At 40.8% G+C, this 16,940-nt stretch overlaps 1 protein-coding gene across 1 annotated transcript; it reads left to right on the forward strand.

Moving 5' to 3' along the window:
* Nucleotides 1-2,718: 2,718 nt before the first annotated feature.
* Nucleotides 2,719-16,352, forward strand: LOC142662689 (myelin-associated glycoprotein-like). The gene is made up of 5 exons (XM_075840900.1): nt 2,719-2,761; nt 2,844-3,209; nt 4,970-5,257; nt 13,433-13,599; nt 16,323-16,352. The coding sequence occupies exons 1-5, from the start codon at nt 2,719-2,721 to the stop codon at nt 16,350-16,352; spliced, it is 894 nt and encodes a 297-aa protein (XP_075697015.1).
* The last annotated feature ends 588 nt before the right edge of the window (nt 16,353-16,940 follow it).

Consider the following 16,940-nt stretch of genomic DNA (forward strand, 5'->3'; position numbering starts at 1 on the left):
TTGACTTTTCAATGGCTTTTGTTGTGTGATATCTCACTGCAGTAAGTTATCAGAGTCAAGATAAAGATGGCTACATCCCTGTATCACACTAATATATTCTCATTTTTATTTATATTGATCAGGGAAAAATCCAGGATTACTTGTAGATGTGTTGATAATAATATATTTAATCTTTTAGATGCAGGTAATTTTTGGCTGTGGCACTAATATCAACCTACACTACCACGGCTGCCACAAAAAGAACAAAAAGTTATAATATTTATAAAAGTCCTTCCCGTTTGGCTGCGGTAATTCTGTACATTATTATAATGGCAAAACAGTCAAGTGCTTGGAGCAGTTAAATTAATCTGTTGACTATTACTCTAAGGCCGGGATCACACACAAACTTTTTATGCAGTTTTTGATGCAGTTTTTGACTCCGTTTTATGAGCCAAACAAATGAGTGGACACAAAAAAAGAGAAGTCTAAGTCTTTTCTTTATACTTTTCCTTCGTTTTAGATCCACTTCTGGCTTTGGCTAAAAAAATCTTATCGAAAAACTGCACCAAAAACTGCATCATAACAGCATATGTGATCTGGGCCCTCCTGTCCTCTCCGCCAACAACTTACTATTTTACAGTGTGGTTGGATTTGTCATATTAATAAACTATCATTTAAGAATTAACCCCTTAATGACCTTGCCTGTTTGGGCCTTATGTCCAGCTAAATTTTTTCATTTTTGCCTCTGCATTTTAGCAGCCGTAACTATTTTTTTTAGTAACGTGGCTGTATGAGGCCTTGTTTATTTCTTCCTAGTGCAGTTTGGGGGTCCATATAAATGACTGTCCGTAGGGCTGACTTAGAGTTGGGCGATTAATTAAATTAATTTGAATAATTAGCAATTTCAAGTTAGTACCAATCTGGATTTGTCCGGAATCGTTAAATCGTTAAAGGCCCCGTACCCGCACCATAGCAGGAAAGAGAAAAGAAAAAGCTTTATTGACAAGCAGACGCGCTGCACAGCGCATCTACTTCAAAGAATGGTGACAATGAACAGGAGCGGCAGTGAGGGGACTGGTGTGTAATACTGGGAGTCCAGAGATTGTTTTATATGGAGTCCCGTTCTCCCAGGCAGCTTCCTAACTCATTAGGTTCCTGCTGTATTACAAGGCTTAAGAAGCTATAGCCACCGTATAGCCACCCTGTAGCTTCTTAAGCCTTGAAATACAGCAGGAACTGAATGGGTAACTGAAGTGTCTTTTGTTATCTTCAGTTCTGATAACGCCGTAGCAGAGAGCAGTGTCAGTGAAGGAGCCTCAGTGCTGGTGATATACAATGATGGGGGGTTTTACTATATCTGTGTAGCACTGTCCGGTAATAATGCTAAAAGACTTGCCAAATTATGTTCAAAGAACAGTCATAAATCACATACAGACTTTGGGAGTAATTCATCAACCTTTCTACACCAGAAAAGTCACAATACGGCCCAAAAGTCACAATTTGCTGTCCAAATTGCCACTTGCCCTCTTTGCGCCACCCACAACACTTTTCTAGAAACCTCTGGGAAAAAGCGTGACCACAAATTGATTATAATTTACTCCAGGCTAATTGTAACATAAGGACACGTTACGCGTGTATGTCTGGATCTTTACAGGCGTACGCGCTAACCGTATGGAAAAAGGGATGTGAATGGGGCCTTATGTGTGTTTTACCTCAGGTCTCACTATTCTCCTGCTGCTCATATATGCACCACACCATATACACTGTACATTGTTTACTAGCAATGTACCATATATTCCCTGTCTTGGTATTTTTTTTCAGTTTATTTAACAAAAATGTTAAAATCGAGATTCAAATCGAAAATCGTTCATAGTGTTGAAAAAAAATTGAGATTCTATATTTTGGCAAAATCACCCAGCCCTAGGCTGACTGTAGAGGAGTCCTTCAGTCTTTGATTGGGTCACCAGAAGACCCAGTGACCTGATCAGAGGGGGGTGTCACCATTGATCATGACTAATTGTGGCAATCAATGGTCTAAACTTCCAGATTGGAGGTTCCTAAGAAATTAAGTATTTAATGTCCAGCCTTCGCCGGGTCAGACCAGAGGAACATTGTAGTCAGTTGAGAAAAGTTCAGAACTTGCATCATCAAATTGTGACACATCCATGTGACATTTTTGTATGACTTTTTGCGTAAGAGCCATGACCGATGACATTCACCCTTACTCATCCATATATGTGAGGTCACATGACATTCAAATCAGCTGTTAGAATGGAGGATATGCTGCAAAAGGTTGTAAAAGGGTGGAGACCCTAAATAATATTCATGAGCAGACAATATTTTTAATTTTATACAGAGGATAACCCTTACACCTTGTGCACGTGACCGTGTGTGCCGTCCGAGTCCCGTCAGTGATCCGAGGAAAGATAGGACATGTTCTATCTTTCCTCGGATCGGAGACTTGGACCATTTTTCACGGACCTGATTTACCCGCTAAAGTGAATGGGTCTGAGAAGACTATCGGGTGCCACTCAGATGCCATCAAAAACGGCCCGAGTGGCACAACGGTCGTGTGCATGAGACATCACATGGAGCAGAAAATATTTAATTACAGCATTTCAGGGTATAACATAGAAATAGAACATTTAATATCAGTTACATGTTAGTGAATATTTGTTATATCTTGCATGTACCTATGACCGGTTTTCCTGTTTTAGTCACCGACTATCCTCATACAGAATGGATGCCGTGAAGCAGATTTATCTTCTGCTCATTTGTCAAGGTAAATAATCTATCAACTAAAATATAATAATTTATAATGAGATTCTGTGACACCCGCCTCATGTCCTGCTGATTGTTTCCAGGCTTCTATCTGGGTTCTGTATGTCAGGACTGGACGTTTCCTTCTACAATAACTGCTCTGATCGGCTCCTGTGTGGAGATTCCCTGCACATATAATATTCCTACCAGGATCTCACGAACGTCCAGCACTGTATGGTACTTATACGCTACAAGTGGTTATCCGGAGATCTTAAACACCAAGGACTCATCTTCAGTAATGGAGGAATATAAAGACCGAACCTCACTGGTACCAGGAGAGAAGAGCTGTACCCTGCGGATAGACCGTGTGAGGAGAGAAGATACAGACACATATTATCCCGGGATCGCAGAAAAAAGAGATATAAATGCATATAGTGAACAATATAGATATATTCATCTCTCTGTCACAGGTAAATATATAAAATGACTAATATCAGGAACCTCTGGAAATCTTTTTATTTATCTTGTATTATTATGTTCATTGGTTATGTACTTATTTCTATATAATGTATGTGACTGTGTTCTACTAGTATATAATATGTGTGTATATATATACTAAGATGAGTTAGTGCAAAGATGTGATCCGATCGCCTTGCGATAGTCTGTGTCAGGTTGGGTAGACCAACAATCTTTTCGGTAAATCGGTGTGATTTTAAGAAACGGATTGGGAGAAGTAGTCTGAAAAGGAGATAGATAGATAGATAGATAGATAGATAGATAGATAGATAGATAGATAGATAGATAGATAGATAGATAGATAGATAGATAGATAGATAGATAGATAGATAGATAGAGATAGATAGATAGATAGATAGATAGATAGATAGATAGATAGATGATAGATAGATAGATAGATAGATAGATAGATAGATAGATAGATAGATAGATAGATAGATAGATAGATAGATAGATAGATAGATAGATAGATAGATAGATATACATGTATTTATAAAGCTGTGTACAGATCAAAAAGATTCTACTGGTACAGATTACATAATGAGACATTGACTTACTATCTAGTCCATGAGAGTTGCGCTCTTATGGACTACATCCATGACTACATTGACAGAAACGTCAAAGGAGTCCCCGATGGAAAGCGCAATCCCAGCTGTGTACATAGCCTTAAATATATACAGTAGTTCTAGGATTTTAGGTTTGTTTTGCATTAATGTGACCTACAATGTGATCACATCTTCCTCTAAGCCATAAAAATAAAGAGAATCCAGTAAAATGACAAATAAATGGTCCATATTCAGGGTCAATTCCTGGGATTGTTGCTTCACTTAGGCTCAGTTCCTACTTTACTCTATGAAGTGTAAATCCATAAATTACCCTTCTCCGTCCTATAGACTTATTTTGCAGCAATATGCAGAGTGTGAACTGTCCCTCATAGGTATAGTCAGAGTGAAGACTGGAGGGTCAATCAATGGAAACAATCACTTGTAGTTGTTCAGTAGCCTTGTCCTATTTTATTGCGCGTCACGCATCCCTACATGGACTGTAGTCTGTGGGGGATCCGAGACATCGCGGCCCGCACCGGTCCAACCAGGCGTGGAAAACTGCAGTTTTTCACATCCAAGGTGGGCTATGTTCGTGTGAATGTAGCCTTACACTACTAAAAATTAATAAATTAAAGTCTGCACCACCAGAGTAAAGGGGTTTTTACACTGGGCGATAATCGGGCAGACGAGCATTCATAGAACGCTTGTTGACGATAATTGCCCTGTGTAAACATGGCAGCGATCAGCAGATGACCAAGCTCGATCATCTGCTGATGGTATAGTTTTAAAAAAGTAAAATATTATTGTTGTCGGCAGCAAATCTCCCGGTGTAAACAGGGATACGCGCTGCCGACCTGATAATAATGTATGGGGACGAGCGATCGGAGTAACGACCCCTCGTCCCCATCCATAGCTCCGTGTCACAGGCGCAAATGAGCGCAGATTAACGATGTCTCACTGATTGGCGGTCGCTGCATCGGCCGATTTAGGTCTCTACCACATCGGTTGGCCACGTCATGTCTCAATCAAAGCAGACTTCTAATGACCTCAGGACTGTCCTCGATCTTGAGGGTAGAGAAGGTTACTGAAAAGTCTTTGCAGAGTCTTAGTAAACAAATCTGGACTGAGAAGGAGTAACGTTTTCTGATTTTTTATATAAACTTCCACAGATATAGTGACAACTATGTTTTCCATGTCTAAACGTCTAACTGAAGAAGTAGCCACCGTTATACGATGTACTGCAGAACACACGTGCGGCTCCCGACCTCCTTCTCTACAGTGGAATAAACCTGGTCACATTAAGAAGAAGTCAGTGGATGTTTCTGGTGGATCCTGGAGAGAAGAATCAGAACTTACTTATATTCCTTCATATGTGGATGATGGGACTCCTGTTCGGTGCACTGCTACGTATCCTAATGGACAAAGAACTGGGAGATCAGAAATACTGAACATCCACTGTACGTATTATATGGCTGGATATAATGAACAATACATTTTGAACTCGCTCATATATGTGATAACTTTAGCAGCTGCCTTTACTTTTACCCCATTTATTTCTGTCTTTCGAATCTCAGTGAATAATCTGTACACAGGTCTCCCAAAAATATTTTAAAAAAAGTCACCAACCATCCCCTATTATGCTGTTGTGTCAACTCCTTAGAAAAATTGACATTTAGATCAGAGTGACAATTAATCTATCCCCTCTATCGTAAAATAATAAGATAAAGCTTCCCTGGACCTACTCTTAGGGTCCATTTACACCGGCCAATATTGACTGTAACAACGAGCGCCAATCAAGGAGACAGTTTGCTGATCGGCGCTCGTTTGCTCCTTCCACAAGGTGCTATGTATGGAGACCAGCGCTTGTTACTACGATCGCTCATCCTTATTTATTACCATCGTGTTGGCAGCGCGTCTCCCTGTTTACATAAGGAGATGTGCTGCCGACAACAATTATATTATCTACTGCATAAATTATACGATCAGCAAAGAAATTAGCGTTTGCTCGTTCATCAGCTGATTGTTGCCCTGTTTACACACGGCAATGTAAATTAGTAAGACCCGGCACTCAGGTAATATTTCCTCTTGAAAAATAAATCTTTTATTTTTTGGCAATCCAAAGCCAACATATGTACGTATGTGACGTTTCGGTCAGACAAAGACTCTTTTCAAACAGTCTGTCAAAATATCAAAATAATAGACTTTAGCAAATAAACAATAAGTAACTAAAATATAATGTCTCAATTTCTTATATTTTTAGTATATATTCCAAAAAGTATATAAACAAATAACAATACTAGTGTATATAACCACCAACTGTATCAGCATATTATATAGTTAGGTAATACTATAGGTAATCACTATTATCCGTTATACGCCATATTAAATAGACATATGTGCAGTCAAAAAATATATGGGAAGAACCCATCAAAGAAGAGTTCCCCCTACAGTAACAAAAAACAAACAAAAAGGGGCATACAACTATAGATCGGTGGTTCAATGAAGAATTTCAAATAATAGTACTGTGATGGAAAGTAAGACCTTACAGGATTGCGTATGTTGTAAATAATTTCCGCGTTTGTCCTGCGATGTTCGTTGCTAGAGAGAGAGTGAGCGCAACTATTTTGAATACAGCGGGGTGTTTTATGCTGGAGTCCGGTCACATGTGTCCGGCGTGTATCGCAGTGGTGTAAATTACGTCATTGCATCCTATGAATGTAATGTTCTCATACGGACAAGTGACTATGTAGGATCACAAGTTGCGGTCATGCAGCCAGAAATGACTGTGTCCAGTGGCGTAACTACCGCTGTAGCAGAAGTAGTGGCTGCTACGGGGCCCACGGGTTGAGGGGCCCGTGCTGCCCACTGACATGCCCCCCCATATGCCCATTGGCCCTGTTAGCAGCCGTTATGGCTGCTACAGCGGTAGCGACGCTCCTACGGGGCCCGCGCCGTTGAGCCTCTCAGATTTATGGGCCGGGCGGCACGGGTCCTCTCACACCTGGGGGCATAGCTAGCAATGGAGGGGGCCCCGGGGCTAACAACAGCGACCCCCTCTTGCAGTATTTATACCTGCATCTATAGCACGCAGGTACAAATACATGCATTAACGCTGAATGGCCGGGCTTGTTCCGTGACGACCATTCAGCGCCTTACAATGATGCTAGCGGCACGAAGATGTCATTGTGCCGCTCCTGTGCTTGAAAGGCGCTGATAGACGGGGCAAGTTATTCTGCCCTGCCAATCAGCTCTTTTCAACGATGTGCCGCTTGCGTCGTTCAGCTCCAGCAGACCTGCTCAGAAGAGAGCAGATCTGCATTGCCACCAGACGGTGCGGGAATGAGATCAGGGTGAGTATGTAAATATTTTTTTTCTACTAAATCTGTGAGTGGCATTATCTACAGTGGGTGGTCTATCTACATGAGGCGTCTATATGTGGGGCACTATATACAGGGGGAGCTATATGTAGGGCACTATCTACAGGGTTGGGCTATATGTGGGAAACTATATAAAGGGGTGGGCTATATGTGGAGCACTATCTATAGAGGGAGCTATTTGTAGGGCACTATCTACAGGGGTGGGCTATATATGGGACACTATATACAGGGGTGGGTTACCTGTGGGACACTGTCTACAGGGGGGCTATATGCAGAGCACTGTCTACAGGGGTGGGCTATATGTGAGGCACTATCTACAGAGGTGGGCTATATGTGGAGCACTATCTATAGAGGAAGCTATATGTAGGGAAGCACGGTGGCTCAGTGGTTAGCACTATTGCCTTGCAGCTCTTGAGTCCATATGTGGGCACTATCTACACTATCCAAAGAGGGATGTATGTGGGGCACTATCTACAGGGGCTACCATGTAGGGCACTATCTACAGGGGCTCTATGGGGGCCACTATCTACTGGGGGCTATGGGAGCACTATCTACAGGGGGCACAGTGTGTGTGGAACACAGTGTATAGTACTATTATAATCAGGGACACAGTGTATGGCGCTAATATAGTTAGTGGTGCCGTGTATGGCGCTTTATTATATTTAGAGGTGTTGAGAAATTTATCTTCGTTTATAGGTGCAGAAATGCTTTAAAATTGAGAAGCTGAAGATATCTGAGCGGAAAACTGCAGAAATGAGTTGTGGTCGGAAGAAATCCATCATAGAGGTCTGGATGGGAGGGAGAAGTAAAGAGAAAAATAACTAGAATCTGAGATGTCACTGGTGAGTCCCTTAATGTAAATGTTTATTCTGCGTCTAATCAGTACTGTAGTCACTGTATAATCTGCAGCAAGATGATGGGTGGTATGAGTTTTTTTTGTGAAACATCTCTCAGCGTATCCTTACCATTGTTCAGGCCATTCTGGGAGCTGTATTTTTATGCCATACAAACCTATATGGCAGGAGTTGCACTAAATTGAGCTGTATTTGTTCTGGTGTTGTATATATGTACTGAGCTTGGTTCTGGGGCTGTATATATGTACTGAGCTTTGTCCTGGTGTTGTATATATGTACTGGTCTTGGTTCTGATGCTGTATGTATATACTGAGCTTTGTTCTGCTGCTGTATATATGTACTGAGCTTTGTTCTGGGGATGTATATATGTACTGAGCTTGTCTCTCATGCTGTATTTATGTACTGAGCTTGGTTTTGGTACTGTATATATGTATGAACTTGGTTCTTGAGCTGTAATTATATAGGATATATTTATAATAACAAAATTGCAGGGCAGATGGAATTGTTCTTGGCTCTTGGTTGTGGTACTGTATATATGTCAGAGCTAGATTCTAGTGCTGTTTTTATGTACTGAGGTTTGTTCTGGTGCTGTATATATGTATTGAGCTTGGCTCTCGTGCTGTATATATGTCAGAGCTTTGTTCTGGTGTTGTATATATGTACTGAGCTTTGTTCTGGTGCTGTAAATATGTATTGAGCTTTTTTTCTGGAGCTGTAATTATATAGAATATACTTATAATAAAACAATTGCAGGGCAAATTGTATATTTCATGGGAACCTGTCTGGTAGTTGTAACCCCTTGAACCGCTACCATGCAGTAATACATGAGCTGACAATATTTCCAAATGTATGTTTTTTTCAGATGCAGCAAAATCTTTAGAATCAACTTTTAAAACGACTCACACTATATGCTAATTAATCATTAAAGGGTCATGGGGCGGTGCCGCTATCCTGAAGAGTCACATAGTCCTGCCTGCAAACCCACCTTTCCATGTATGATTGACATCCCCCTGGCTGATACAACTTTCCCGGATGCAACATTGCCTTGTACTACTTGGGGGCTGTGTGGCACTATATGCAAGGGTGGGCTATGTGGCACCATATACAAGGGTGGGCTGTGTGGCACTATTCACAAGGGGGGCTATGTAGCACTATACACAAGGGGGAGCTGTGTGGCACTGTACACATGAGGGAGCTGTGTGGCACTATATACAAGACTCTGTGTGGCACTACTAAGGGGGGCTGTGTGGCACTATTTAAAAGGGGGAGGGCTGTGGCTCAATCTACAGGGGGCTGTGTGTGGCACAATATACAGGAGTCTGTGTGTGGCACTATTAATTAATGGGGGGCTGTGTGGCACTATCTACTAAGGGGGGCTGTGTGGCACTATATACAAGAGAGGGGGATGTGTGGCACTTTATACAGTGGGAGCTATATAGTGCTATATACAGGGGGGCTTCATGGCGATATCTGCAGGGGGGCTGTATAGCACTATCTAGAAGGAGGAGGTGGGGGGCGCTATCTACATGTGGGGTGTGACACTGTCTACAGGCGGGGCTGTATAGCACTGTCTACAGGGGCTTGTATGGCACAATCTACAGGGGGCACTAACTATAAGGGGGGCCCCAGTCAAGAGTTTGCTATGGGGCCCAGTCTTTCCTATTTACACCCCTGACTGGGTCAAATTTTAACAATAAGAAACCGCTTCATCTATTATTAATAGAAAATAAACATATTCAATGTACCATTGAATGAATTATATAAGACGAAAATCTATGCAATATAAACACTAATGCATGTATTAGGGTATGTGCACACGATAACAACCATTACGTCTGAAATTACGGAGCTGTTTTCAGACGTAATTGCTCGTACTCGCGTTCTGTGAGGCGTCAATTACGGGCGTAATTTGGAGCTGTTCTTCATTGGATTCAATGAAAAACGGCTCAAATTACGCCCCAAGAAGTGTCCTGCACTTCTTTGCCGAGGCAGTCATTTTACGCGTCGTCTTTTGACAGCGACGCGTAAAATTAAAGGTCGTCAGCACTGTACATCGGCAAACCCATTCATGAATGGGCAGATGTTTGCCGACATATTGGAGCCTATCTCCCCCTTGTCGTAGTAAAGCTACTTTTTCTAAAATCTGATATTTCAATTGAGATACTGGGTGCCCCATTTTATCAAAATGGTATGGTAGCGGGAACAGCAGGTTTTTGCACCTTATGGTTGAATTATGCTGTGAGATACAATCTTGTATATGTTGGGTAATCTCTCCAACATACACGAAACCGCAGGGACATTTTATGGCATAAATTATAAAGGAGGCGTCACAGGTAAAGAAAAACCTTTATAGGGTAAGCCTTGCCAGTCAAAGGATGAAAAGAAGTTCTCAAAAAAAACTCTCTTTTGAAACTAAAATTTTTGAGTCCTCATCTGCTTGTACCAGTTTGTCCTTAAAGGGGTTACACAGGATATGTCATAAATGTTAGATAGATGCGGGTTCCACCTCTGGAACCCGCACCTATCTCTAGGTCGTTGCCCCCCTAAATACCATTCTAGCTTTATTTGATCTCGTTGCCCCCCAGCCACTTCCTGGTTATATGGTCAGGAGTTACGAAATCAGGGTAGCTTGTTGAGCTACGCTGTTTCCGTAACTCCCATAGTAGGGAATGGCAGTTACGGAAGCAGCGTAGCATGCGAGCTATGCCTTTTCAGTAACTACCATTAAGTTCTATGGAACTTACGGAAACAGCATAGCTCAGCGAGCTACCCTGATTTCGTAACTCACGACCATATAACCTTTTTTATGGTCGGAATTCACCTCATTCAGCCGCAACACAGAGCGGCTGAACAGGGTTTAAGGGTCCCATTCTGGAGATTTTATATCTAAATTGGTGAAATAAGTGAAGTAATGGTACTCTACTTTGGAATCATAATACCTGTTTCATTCTGTTTATCATTTAAGAATTTTTCGTGGTACGCTCGAATGAGAAATTGTTGGTGCATCTCCTGGAAACGTTGGTCTTTAATTGTGTTGTCACTAACTATATGTTCTATTCTTCTAAATTGGGAGGTTGGAAGTGATTTTTTTTGTGGCTGTTGTGTGACAGATAGAAAAGTGCAGGAGATTATTACGGTCAGATTGTTTGACAAAGAGATCTGCGGATAAAGATCCCCCTTCATAGGTAATGATGGTGGTATCAAGGAAGTCTATTTTAGAAAAATTGTGGTGCATTGTAAATCGAAGTTTTGGCCAAATTATATTCAAATTGGAACTCTTTGAGGGTGTCCAATGTGCCCACCATGTTTAAAAAACGTCATCAATATATCTTTTCTATACGATAACATTCTCAAGGAAGTTGGGACTTTTGTAAATGAAATGATCTTCAAAATATGACATGTAACAATTTGCATATTGGGGGGACATTTGACCCCATTGCAGTCCCCTGTATTTGTAATTAATAGGAGTCTTGAATCAAAGTTAGCAGGTCCATACAAAAATCAGTTACTGTCATCATTGTCTCAATGGCTCAATAGATCATGAAGTGCTTTTTATCCTTTGTCATGTTCTATTGATGTGTAAAGGCTATTAACATCTCAAGTCACCAATATAGCATCTCTGTTAACTTTTTTTTACAATTCGTATTACATTCAAAAATTAATTTGTGTCCAATGGAAATTACTTGATAGTTTCTCCAAAGGGGTCAGGATCTTTTTCAACAAGATGGATAAGGGAGACAATATAGAGTCGGTGAATGCAACAATTGGTCTACCTGGGGGATTTGTTAAACTTTAGTGGATTTTTGGCAGTGTGTAAAATTCTGGAGTGATAGGTCTTGGATTTAATCTACTACCTTCTGATCTATAACTTGTAGATTTAAATGACATTCTAAGACTGTTTTAATTGTGATCATTATATTCCTAGAGGGGTCAGAGGGTAACTTTTGATATACTGTGCCATTATCCAACTGTAAGGTTATTTCCTCTAGACATTCCCATCTGTCCATGACCACAACTGCTCCCCCTTTATCTGCAGGTTTAATAATCGTGCTTCTATCATTCATTAAGGATAATAGGGCCTGCTGATCCAAATTAGAGAAATTATTTGGACAATGTAATAGACCTCTATCAACTTTAGTTCTGAGATTGACTTTGACTATGTCTATCTGAACTAATGATATAAATGGACTCTCTTTCAGAGGTATGAAACTACTTTAAGTTCTGAGTGCAAATTTGTATAAATCTATCAATGTTGATATTGGTTTAGATACTGGTAACAAAATTCTATCAGCAAAAAAAGTTTTAAGAAGTACATTAATGTAAAATCGATGTAAGTCCATGCCCAACTTAAAAGTATCAAACTAATAAGTAGGGCAACATGAAAGTCCCTTCTTTTCTAGTGTTTTTGTGCTAGACTTAAAGTCTTTGAAGAAATATTGACTATCAATAGTAAATCCATACCTGAGATCTGGTTGTCATGTTGGATCGATTGGTTCCTATTGCACTGTCCCCCTCATCTTGTCTTCTTCTTCATGGAAATCTTCTCTGTGACCCTAAAAAAGGAACTGTTTTTCTCCTTCTGTTACTGTCTGAGCTGGATTGGTTGGAATCTGGGGATACAAAGCGACATCAGAAGAAGTCTCTTGGAAAATAATCTTCTCATCTATAACACGTTTTGGTTGATAATCTTCTGTATCCCGTACAAACTTTATTCTTTTCTTTTTTTCAGACTCTTACGATGGTTAATCAGATTCGTCTGCACTTTCTCTTTAAGGATAGTAAATGTTTCAATGGGTAATGTCGAGGATAGTTGAGATTCTATGGATGCAACCTCAGGGCAATGATCAGGACCAAGCGTTCATATTAACGCTCATTTGCCCGATTATTGGCCCATGTCAAAGAGCCTTTATTTTCTGCCTCTGTACATTGTCTTTCTGGGGTAGGAAAATATATTGAGGGCTCACTCAGGACTCAAACCTTACATAAAGGACATACAATAGGATATTATTGAGTTCAGAATGATGGGGATTTTAATATTTTTTTTTTTTTTACTTTAGCACAAAGTCTCGAAATAACTACATGTGAAAAAAGTGAAAGGGTCTGAAGACTTTCCAAATACATTGTATATCTTTATAGCAGTCAGAGGTCCGTTTTTCCGATACAAACCTCCAGTGATAAAACTCTTTATGCTGCCATCACTAGAAGAGCTTAGGAGCTGTTATTCTTCTGATTTTTTTTTAAATGTTTCCATTTTTTTCTTCCAATTTGTTATTATTTGTTATCTGCAGGGTTAATGTAATTCTCTACACAAATGTAATGAATCATTTCCTGTAAAAAATTAACCAGGGATGTCAAGTATTTGTAGTTTTAATTTTGTAAAACTAATATTTTTCTACCACAGATGCACCAAAAAACGTGTCCGTCACCGTCATTGGGATTGATGAAGTGATGGAAGGAAGAGAGGTGACTTTACAATGTAACAGCTTCTCCAATCCTGGTGTATATGAGTATGAATGGTACAAAGGGAAAGACAAAACCAAATTACCAGACACCGGCCGGGAGATGACAGTACAGAATGTGACCAGGGACACGGACCCCTATTCCTGTGCTGTAATAAATCGTGTGGGTAGAGGAGAATCCGCCCTGACAGAGATACCGGTACTATGTATGTATACAGCCAGGAGCAACAACTGATATTCAATGTATATTTGATATCATATAAATCTGTGAATATAACATAAATAATAATTGCTGATATATTATTGATGATCTTTTACTCCCTCTGCTTCTTGTGATTTGGCCAACTCATATTAAGCACTAAGAAATGGGAATGGAAGCCTGAGAAGCCGGAGGATCACATATTTTGGACGTGAAACCCTCTAAGGCCGGGTTCCCACGTAGCGGAAATGCTGCGCAATTTCCCCAACGGAATTGTGTAGGAAAATTCCACAGCGTTTACAGTAGCAGCAAAGTGATTGAGATGTAGTAAATCTCATGCCCACGCTGCGGAATAAACTGCAGCGTAAACGGTAATAACTTTACCTGCGGTGCAGAATTTAATTCCGCAGAATGTCAATTTATGCCGTGTTTTTGTTGATTTTCCTTTGCGAGTTTTCCCCATTGAATTCAATGGGGATGCAAAACCTGGAACAGAAAGCCAAGTGTTGCGACTTTTGCAGTGTAATCACAACGTTTACACTGCAGAAGTCGCAACACCGTTAGAAAAAAAAGATCATACTTACCCAGAACGCCTTCCTTCCTGCAGTCCAGCCTCCTGGGATTACGTTGCATCCCATGTGACTGCTGCAGCCAATTACAGGCTGCAGCGTCACATGGCCTGCAATGTCATCCAGGGAGGCCGGATCGGATATCAGAGGAGGGAGAAGGTAAGTATGGACGGTTTTCTTCCGAAGCGGAATTTCCGTCTGAAAAATCGCACCGCAATGTGGTGCGATTTTTCAGACGGAATGTCCTGTGGGTTCCAGGTTGGACACACTTCGTGATTTTTTAAGCAGCGTATGCATCCCATGGGAACCCGACCTTAACAACACTCAAAGGTTTATTCCTATCACACAAAGTGCCACTGTCAGGAATTCTGTTGGGGAACCCCAACAAGTATAAGTCAATGAGGACCATCAGTCGCCATTTAGATCCGTATAAATAGAAGCCAAGATGCCAGTGTGAAGAGAGACTCACTATGTTTATACTTTGGTGCACGTCGTAGTTGCACTTAAATTTGCAACTTCTTCCTTTTTTTGCCACTTTTAAAAGTGGCTTGAAAAGGGGGTGGTTTAGCTAAAGGGGGTGTGGCCTACGCCACAGCGGGAGATTTATCATAATTTATGCCAGGAACTGGCGTAAATTAAACTACAATTCTACACCTACTTAATGGTGGAGGTAGATTTGCATTTCTGTTGCATGGACAGCAAAAGATTTGCCAAATATATTACGAAGTGTGGAGCTCTTAATATATTTGATGCCTTTTCCCCCGATCTCCAGTAATTTAGTTTAAGACTTGAATAAGTTGTTTGGCACGCCAGTCTTTACATAATTCCCCTAGTGAGTTTGCAGTTAACGGGGTATTCCCATCACACAAGTGAAAGCATATCTATGTTTAGCCACCGGCTGTGTAGGGAAGTGCAGCACGGCCCCATTCACTACAAGCATTTCCAGAAGGATATTTATTTTTTATGCAGGTGCTTTATGCTGCCTGGAAACTTTTTGACTTCCTGTTTAAATGGCCGCCATATAAAGACATGTACAGAATTGGTTATAGGAAGTCCTGTGTGCTATACAATACCCTGACTCTCCAAGCTGCACTGTCTTGATTTCTTTCCCTCTTTCTTAGACAAAAGGACACGTGAGAACGGAGAAGCGTAGTCAATAACCAGATCAGAAGGATCTGTAACAGCCTAATCCTTGTAGTGTGAAAAGGAACTGAAAATATCAGTTCCCTGTTACTAGAGATTCTGAACACAGGGCCAAAAGCGAGATCTGTGTTCATTTCATGCGGAAGCTGCTAATTTGGTACAATAAGAAATTCCTTTCTGTCCTGTAAAAAAGTTTTAAAAAAAAGTTGGAGTAGCTAATGGAATAAAAATAAAATTTACGTTTAGAATGTGGAATTCCAAAAAGTGGCATTTTACAGCGGCGTCAAGAACCCCCCGGTCATATGTTGACTGCTGAAAGACCCCTTTAAGGGAAATTGCAGTAAAGGGCTGGAGATGGGTCATTGCACCAAGGATTTTTTTTTAACCTTAGGCTCAATGTACATGATGTGTATTACGTGCGGTTTTGCTGTGCGGATTTGCGTGCGGCAAATCCACAGCGTAATACGGTACCAGCACAGTCAGGGAATCTCATGTAGACGCTGCAGTATTTTTCAGGACGGAAATTGACCTGCAATGCAGCTTTTAGAATCTACAGTAAGTCAATTTGTATCTGCCTAGTGCTGTGGAAAATCGCACCAAAACCCGCAGCATGAAAACGGGCCGAAAAATGCATCAAAACGTAAAAAACGCATTAAAAAAAAACGAATCAAAAAATGTGCAATTAGGTGCGGTTTTTACCTGCAAATTTCCTGCATATTTTCCGCAGCAAAATACGCAAGGTGTGCATGTAGCCTAAAAGTGCAAGCAGCTGGCTAAAATCTCATAGGGGTTTCGTTTTTGCCTTCTTCTGGATCAACACTACGGTGGGTCATGGATTTAATAGTTCTGTTTTTCATTGCTTGTACCTACCGTATGTTGTCATTTCCGATATTTCATTAAAAAGTTTTTATCCTTCTGCAGATGCAGCAACTGGAGTTCAAATCAGAGTGAAAAATGGACGTAAATCCACTGAAATGACATGCAATTTCTTAAGCAGCCGGCCTGATGTATCTCACTACACCTGGATGAAGGATGGATCTGTGATATACAATAACACAGAAAAAACTCTGACTGTATACAACAATGAAGAGCGCTACGGGCAGTATTCATGTATCGCTCACAACCGTGCTGGGGACGCCTCCTCGGAAGAGATCCACATGAAACGTTAGTGATGATGAGAATTACGGTAGTCCATAACTGTAAAAATGGTACCTTGCCTTTCATTGGCATTTGGCACCTGTTATTAGTACATACAACAAGCGTCGGACTGGGGTTCCTTGGGCCCACCAGAGGAGATGATTCTGAGGGCCCACTCGCCACCTATATAGAACAATTATATGTCAATAATATATATCATAGTCCTTGTTGTTATAATTGTCCTCATGGGATATATCATCAATAAGGTCTAATAGGTTATTTGTGAATCCTCCAAAAAGAAGTAAACCCTAGTGGCAAGTTATTAGCTCCAAAGTCACCTCCAAATGGGCTTGTCTTCTGCTGGACCTTTAGGGTCCATTATTGTTTTAGAGCCTGGGCCCA

The sequence above is a fragment of the Rhinoderma darwinii genome, chromosome 10 (assembly GCF_050947455.1).
Source record: "Rhinoderma darwinii isolate aRhiDar2 chromosome 10, aRhiDar2.hap1, whole genome shotgun sequence".
In the NCBI taxonomy this organism is placed as follows: domain Eukaryota; kingdom Metazoa; phylum Chordata; class Amphibia; order Anura; family Rhinodermatidae; genus Rhinoderma; species Rhinoderma darwinii.

Excerpts from the sequence above, each read along its gene's own strand:
- LOC142662689 (XM_075840900.1), top strand. The coding sequence starts at position 2,719 with ATGGATGCCGTGAAGCAGATTTATCTTCTGCTCATTTGTCAAG. Across the intron at positions 2,762-2,843 it reads TCTTCTGCTCATTTGTCAAG|GCTTCTATCTGGGTTCTGTA; the intron begins GTAAATAATCTA and ends GATTGTTTCCAG. Across the intron at positions 5,258-13,432 it reads AGAAATACTGAACATCCACT|ATGCACCAAAAAACGTGTCC; the intron begins GTACGTATTATA and ends TTTCTACCACAG.